Source organism: Manis pentadactyla, assembly GCF_030020395.1.
Source record: "Manis pentadactyla isolate mManPen7 chromosome 15 unlocalized genomic scaffold, mManPen7.hap1 SUPER_15_unloc_1, whole genome shotgun sequence".
NCBI lineage: Eukaryota > Metazoa > Chordata > Mammalia > Pholidota > Manidae > Manis > Manis pentadactyla.
This window is the reverse complement of record NW_026644588.1, coordinates 2734975-2741737: the sequence shown is the minus strand read 5'-3', so window position 1 is coordinate 2741737 and position 6763 is coordinate 2734975. Positions and strand designations below refer to the sequence as shown.

The 6763-nt window shown below is 51.6% G+C and overlaps 1 protein-coding gene across 1 annotated transcript; it reads right to left on the bottom strand.

Annotated features, from left to right (window-relative positions):
* Positions 1–380: 380 nt before the first annotated feature.
* Positions 381–3497, bottom strand: ZNF784 (zinc finger protein 784). Its single transcript, XM_036909154.2, has 2 exons — positions 3342–3497; positions 381–2234 (listed from the first exon to the last, which is right to left on the bottom strand). The coding sequence occupies exons 1-2, from the start codon at positions 3417–3419 to the stop codon at positions 1347–1349; spliced, it is 966 nt and encodes a 321-aa protein (XP_036765049.2). The 5' UTR covers positions 3420–3497; the 3' UTR covers positions 381–1346.
* Positions 3498–6763: the final 3266 nt, after the last annotated feature.

Here is a 6763-nt window from a genome sequence, read left to right as displayed (position 1 = left end):
TTCTGGCTTGGGTGGTGATGCTCATGAAGCAGGAAGTGGGTGTTTCTTTGCAGGAAGCAGAGTGTGTGCTGACTTGTCTGTGGGCTACTTCATGGAGGTGCTGGTGACAGGAAGGTGGCAGCCTGGGGTCCCCCTCCAAAATAACTATATTGGTCATGGAGACCTTTCCTTCTGCCACACTTTCCTGACCCTCTCTCCCACAGCAAAGCCACAGGACATCTCTGAACAGCCAGACACTGCTCACCGCCATTCTAATGATGAGCAAACAGATGTCTGGAGAGAGGTACGCTGTGATTCACTGTTCATAGCAAGACTACAGTATAGCCCCCCCCATCCCACCCAAAAATGCAGACAACCCAAAAAGGAGACTGACAGAGAAACCCTTCAGAAAGTCCTTTAATAGAAACGGAACTGGAGGCTTCCACCTCCAGCTCCCAATCTCACCCCTTTCACAGTGACTCAACTCTGGTTCCACACCCACCAACTGCCATCCACCAGCCCTTCTTTGGGATAGCCTGGGACCAGGCAGTAAGCTGTTTGCCTCAAACCGGGAGTGGAGGAAGCTAGAGAAACCTGAGGCTACTTTGTAGACCTGGGGGTCATGGGCTCTGAGCCTAAAGCTCTAGGAAGGGAACATTGGTAGCTGGTCGCTGCCTCGGCTCCCAGTTGCCTTGGAAGAGGAGCCTGGGTGGGTTAAAGAGGGACAGGGTGCAGCTCTTTGAGTTAAGATCCTTATGGTCAGGCTTACACCCTTGAGGCTCTCGGCTCTCGGCTATGACTTGGGGACCCTCTGGCTTCAAGGTGGTGGGATCCCAAAGTCTCTTTGTGGAGGGCTTGGTGGGCATCTTCTGCCTGGGGGTGGATAGGTATCCCAGGTTCAGTGCAATCCAGGAAGTAGGCAAAAAGATTCCATCCCAGTCCACCCTAGGCCCCAAGGCTGTCCAGGGTTCCACAGATGAAGGGCTGACCCAGAGACAATGTGGTGGACCCCAGTGCTGCCCCTTCCCCTCAACCCCGACTCTCTGCCATGCCCAGGCTCTACTGAGACAAGCTGTCTTGGACAAGGGTACCCAAGGAGTAGGCAAAGGGAGTAATGAAATTCAACCTGAGCTGCTTGTGTTTAGCTGGGCACCACAAGGCTGTGTTTATGCCTCTCTGAGTCTCATGGAGGTGCCGAGTGGGTTTGTGGGGGTCCTCTGCTTCCCCACAGGAGCTGCTCACAGCCATCTCCGACATCATCTCTCCCTCAGTCTCCCCTCTCCTGCCTCCTCCTCCCTGCCCACCCCTTCCCTGCAACCTGCTGCTTATTTCCCGTGTTGGCTTCTCCAGGACCCTGCACTCCCAGCCTACTGGTCGACCTCCTTCACATCCGCTGTCTCCCCACGCCCCTCGTTCGGCGTGTTTCCTGCCCCACACCCACTCCTTGACCCCTCGGCCCCCGGTGCCAGCTGGCTCCCAGAATCCCCCGATCCCGGCCCCGGCCCGTGGAAGTGGGTGCGCTGGTGCTTGCGGAAGTTGGACGAGTTGTTGAAAGTGCGGTCGCACAGTGCGCAGCGGAAAGGGCGCTCCCCGGTGTGGATGCGGGCGTGGCCGCTCAGCACCGAGGACTGCGTGAAGCCCTTGCCGCACACGCCGCAGTGGTAGGGCCGCTCGCCCGTGTGCACCCGCTCGTGGTCGCGCATGTCTGAGGAGCGGCGGAACGGCTTGGCGCAGAACCTGCAGGCGAAGGGTTTCCCCACCGCCGCGCCCGCCGCCGCCGCCGCCATCACCACCTCCGCGCGCTCCTGGGCCACCCCGGGCCGCTGTTCTCGAGCCGCCGCCGCCTCCGTGGGTCTCTGGGAGGTCCCGGGCTCCACCCCGTGTCGGTGCTGGTGCCGCAGCAGAGGCGCCAGGGCCTTGAATGCCCGGGGGCAGAGGGCGCAGCGGTAGGGCCGCTCTCCCGTGTGCAGGCTGTAGTGCGCGCGGAGGCTGGCGGGGCCCGGACAGCTGTGGCCGCACACGTGGCAGCGGCTCGGGTCCCCACCCTGCCCTCCGCCCTCCGCTCCCGCCAGGTGGCCATGTTCGTGGAAGAGCAGCTCGGACACCAGCCGGAAGGCAGCAGGACACAAGGCACAGTGAAGAGAACCTGGCTCTGGGGGCTCGGGCACCAGTGTGGTGTCGGTCACCTTCACCACCTGGATCTCGATGAGGTCACTCGGGGGTGTGGCGGGGCGGCCATCATCAGGCACCAGGACCTGGGTTTGGGGGTGAGCAGAAAGGAGGCTGTGGACCCTGCCCCAAGGCCTCCCCAAAGCACCCCCCCTTATTAAAACATCCGTCTCCTCTGTAGTGTACCCGGCTCCTCAATTTCCAGCTCCTGCTCTCCATCCTCCCCAGCAAGACTGCCCCCTCCAGTCCAAACTATGTCACCAGCCAGCCATTTCCCTCCTGCAGTTAAAAGCCAATCATTTCTTGCCTTGACAACGAAAAAGGCCTCGGGAACGGAATCTCTGCCCCCACGCTTGGTCCCCTAAAACCCACCTCCCCAAAGCAGCCCCACAGGCCTACTGAAAATGAAAATCAGGTCATTTTTCCACACGAAAGCCCCCCCATGGCTCTAACTGCCCTTAGAATCCCAAAGCGACCACATAATAGCACGATCGTTGCTTCTCTCTCTGACCCCAGTTTAAATATAAGCTGACCGTTCGTCTAAATTTAGCTCCCCGTACCCCTACTCTTTGGGCCTATTCTTAATTCCTCTTTACATTGTAAGACAACAAACCTCCCTTATTGTCTCTCCCTAGACTGCAAGCTCCGCAAGCACAGTCCTTATTCTGTCCTGTTCACCTCTCTGAGACCCGCCAAACCCAAGTACATCAGTAACCCGGAGCGGTCATTTCTCCCCCTAAACCCTTCCTTGGGCATTTGACACATTGCTCGGACTCTTGCACAATCATCCCCCACCCTAGCTGGGGCGCCCTGATTATAACCCCCGCCTTTGTCTTTCCATGTCACCAGCCCAACCTTCCACCCAAGTTCACCAGCCCCATAACTTATTGGAAGCCCCGCCCCTCTGAAGGCTCCACCTCCTAATTAGACAAACTCCATCTCCGAGACTCCCCTCCCTGGATCCATCTACAGCCCAGATGTTCCACTCAGCCGCCTCCTCGGGCCCCGCCCCTAAACCTCATAGGCTCCTCCTCGAGCCCCGCCCCTCACCGTCCCAAGGAGCACCGCCTCCAGGGCCCGAGCCCTAAATACCTCCCCCGCCCAGCTCTCATAGGCCCCGCCCAGGCCCCGCCCCCGCCCCGCGACCTCCTCCCGCCTCGACTCCCCCGCCCAGGCTCCTTCCCTTCCCGCACCAGGTCCGGCGGCTCCGGGGATCGCGGCTCCGGGACCGCTGAGCTCGGACTCGGAGGCTCCGGGCGCGCAGCTGCCATCTTGTGCCTAGGCCCCGCCCCCAGGCCAGTGGTCCCTCTGGGAGGGGGCGGGGCTCGGCGGTGTCAGAGGCTCCGCGCAGGCGCACTGGGGGTGGGGCGGGGGCTCCAGGAGGCTCCTAATTGCCTCCCTCCTAACTGCCTGAGGGCCGGGAAGGGAAAGCAGACGAGGGTATCGGGGCCGCGGGTGGTTTGGATACCCTTTTTAACACACATTAGGCGCCGGCAGCAGTGGACCACCTTTGTTCTGCTTCCAAACACCCTGCGCTGTGGCCTCTCTGCAGGCTTGTGACGTAGCGAGGCAGTTTACCAATTCAAGGGTGTTTAAAGTTAGTTTACAGAAATACATCAGCAAGCAGCAACACGCGGGTACTGCGACTTAGCAAAACCCACAGGTTGGTGTGCCTGGGAAACGCTCATTGGAGCAGACCACCAAGGAAGGGCTGGGTCTGAAGCTCGTGCCCACGCCTGGCTGTGGGACCTTGGAGAAGTCGCTGCGCTTCTCTGCACCCTGCCTGCGTTTTCTCGTGTATAAAACTGTAGAGGGCTGGTGCAAACCCAGTGAGAAAGAGATGTGGGAGACCTTTGGAACACCCTCCAGCTATTTCTGAAGGGCAGAGAGGAGAGTCCGAAACACGACCATCTTCCCCAAATTCGCTGTTTCTCCTTCTGGGAGCGTGAGAGGATTGCGCTTTCCTTTGAAGTTAGACGTGGCGGGGTGATTTCCTTTGGCCAAGGAACTCTCAGTGGAAGCCACGTGCGGCCGCCGCAGCTCACAGGAAGAGCCAGCCAGCCTCTCACCAAGATCCCTTCCTGTCTTTGGTGCTTGGGACCTGCTGGCCGAAGCGAGTTCCATCAGCCTGAGTTCCAGAGTATCTGCACTGAACAGAACCTGGTGCTGGTCTTCTTGGAGATGTGGCATTGGAAATAAACTGTCGTGGAAAGCAATATGGAGGTTCCTCAAAAAATTAAAAATAGAAATACCATTTGACCCGGGAACTCCACTCCTAGGAATTTACCCAAAGAAAACAACTTCTCAGATTCAAAAAGATATATGCACCCCTATGTTTATCGCAGCACTATTTACAATAGCCAAGATATGGAAGCAATTCATCAGTAGATGAATGAATAAAGAAGATGTGGAACATATACACAATGGAATACTATTCAGCCATAGAAAGAAACAAATCCTACCATTTGCAACAACATGGATGGAGCTAGAGGTTATTATGCTCAGTGAAATAAGTCAGGCAGAGAAAGACAAATACCTAATGATTTCCCTCATTTGTGGAGTAAAACAACAAAGCAAAACTGAAGAAACAAAATAGCAGCAGACTCACAGAGTCCAAGAAGGAACTAGTGGTTACCAAAGGGGAGGGGTGTGGGAGGGCGGGTGGGGAGGGAGGGAGACGGGGATTGTGGGGTATCATGGTTGGTGCACATGGTGTGTGTAGGGTCACGGGGATGACAGTGTAGCTCAGAGAAGGCAAACAGGGACTCTGGCATTTTACTACACTGATGGACAGTGACTGCAATGGGGTATGGGCAGAACTCGATAATAAGGGTGAATGTAATAACTACATTGTTGTTTTTCTTGTGAAACCTTCATAAGAGTGTATATCAATGATGCCTTAATAAAAAATAATAAAAAAGTAAATAAACTGTCCTCCACTGAGCTTTGGGGTTATTTGTTGATGCAGCATAGTCTATCTTGACTGACAGGCAGAGTTGTTTATTTATAAACATGATGCTGACCTCCATTGGAAATGTAGCATTTAAAATAAACATTTGTAATTTTAAGCCACTGAGCTCTGGGGTTGTTTGTTATTACTGCAGCATAACCTATGCTATCTTGACTGATACACATAGGGAGATTTGATTTATATTTATTTTATCATGAATTGTTTCTGTATACAAAAAGTATTCAGAATCATATAAATAACTCCGTGTAGCCACCAATAAATGTAAAACATACAACATTACAGATACAATATAAACCCTCTGTGTACCCTTATCCATTTCCCTTCCTCCCCTGAGGTCATTTTGCATTTTCTGTTTATCATTCTCATGCACATCTGCGATATTCTGCTACACTTTGAAATGATACGACATTGTTCTGTGGGTTTAAAATTTTTTCATAATGAATTATTTCAGTGTAACATTCCCTAACTTTCCCCCCTCTCCACATTGCTTTTCATATTTGTATATATCAATATATGTAGTCTGGTTACTCCTTGTCATTGCTGGTGTGTTATCCCCCTTATGATGATGCCATGTTACCTTTATTAATTCTCTTGTTGATGGACATTGGGTTTTCATTTTTATAACTACAAACAATACTGCTATGAAATTCTTGCTCATGTCTCTTTGAACCCAAAAGGGAGTTTTCTGTAAATTATATAACTGGGAATTGAATTGTTGGATCAAAGAATATGAACATCTTCAACTTCCATCTTCAGTTTGATAGCTATTGCCCAACTGCTCTTCCTAATAACTCTACTGCTTAGTAGCTGGGAGATCTTGGCTATTTAACAACTCATTGTGTCCAGTGCTTTCATGGGCTCTTCCATTAAAAAATGTGTATATATTTTAAAATTTATTTCAAGACAGTGTTGGTATAAAGAGGAACATAAATTAGGTTGGATTAGATTTTTTTTTCTTCTGATTTCAAAATTAATTTTTTTTTCACCAGCCCTTAAAAGTATCATGGGCCCTGGGCACCATGTGCACTTGCCATGTCTAACGGGAAAATCAGCCCTTTCTGTCTGTTTCCTTATTTGCGAAACATAAACTATAATAGTACTTACTTAACACAGTTAAGTTAGATATTATGATGATTACATCATGACACAAGGTAGGCACTATGTATTAGCTATATGTATTACCAACTTATACTTTCACCCCCAATGAATGGGAGCTTCTACTCAAGTATTGAAATCCTTATCAATATCTGATAGTCAAACTTCATTTTTGTCAGTCTGATGGATGTGAAATTGTTTCTCATTGAGATTCTCTTTATTAAATGAGACATTCACGACACAGGGTCTAGAACAGAACTAATCCTCTGTCCTTTTTTGAGGTCGGGGTCCATTTCACCTCTGCATCCTTAGGGAGGAGGCATATAGAAGCCCCCATGAATCTTTGATGAGTGAATGAATGAATGAGTAACTGAATTAATGGAAATAGAAGAGTTTAAGTACCAGAGCTTAAGACTATTAAATATTTGAAGAGGAGAGCACAGTCCAGTGGAATGACCATAAACTTTCAAGTCGGACAAACCTGGGTCATGATCCATTTCTCCACTTTGTATGCAACTTTGGGAGCATGGTGTCCCTTGGCAGTGTCCT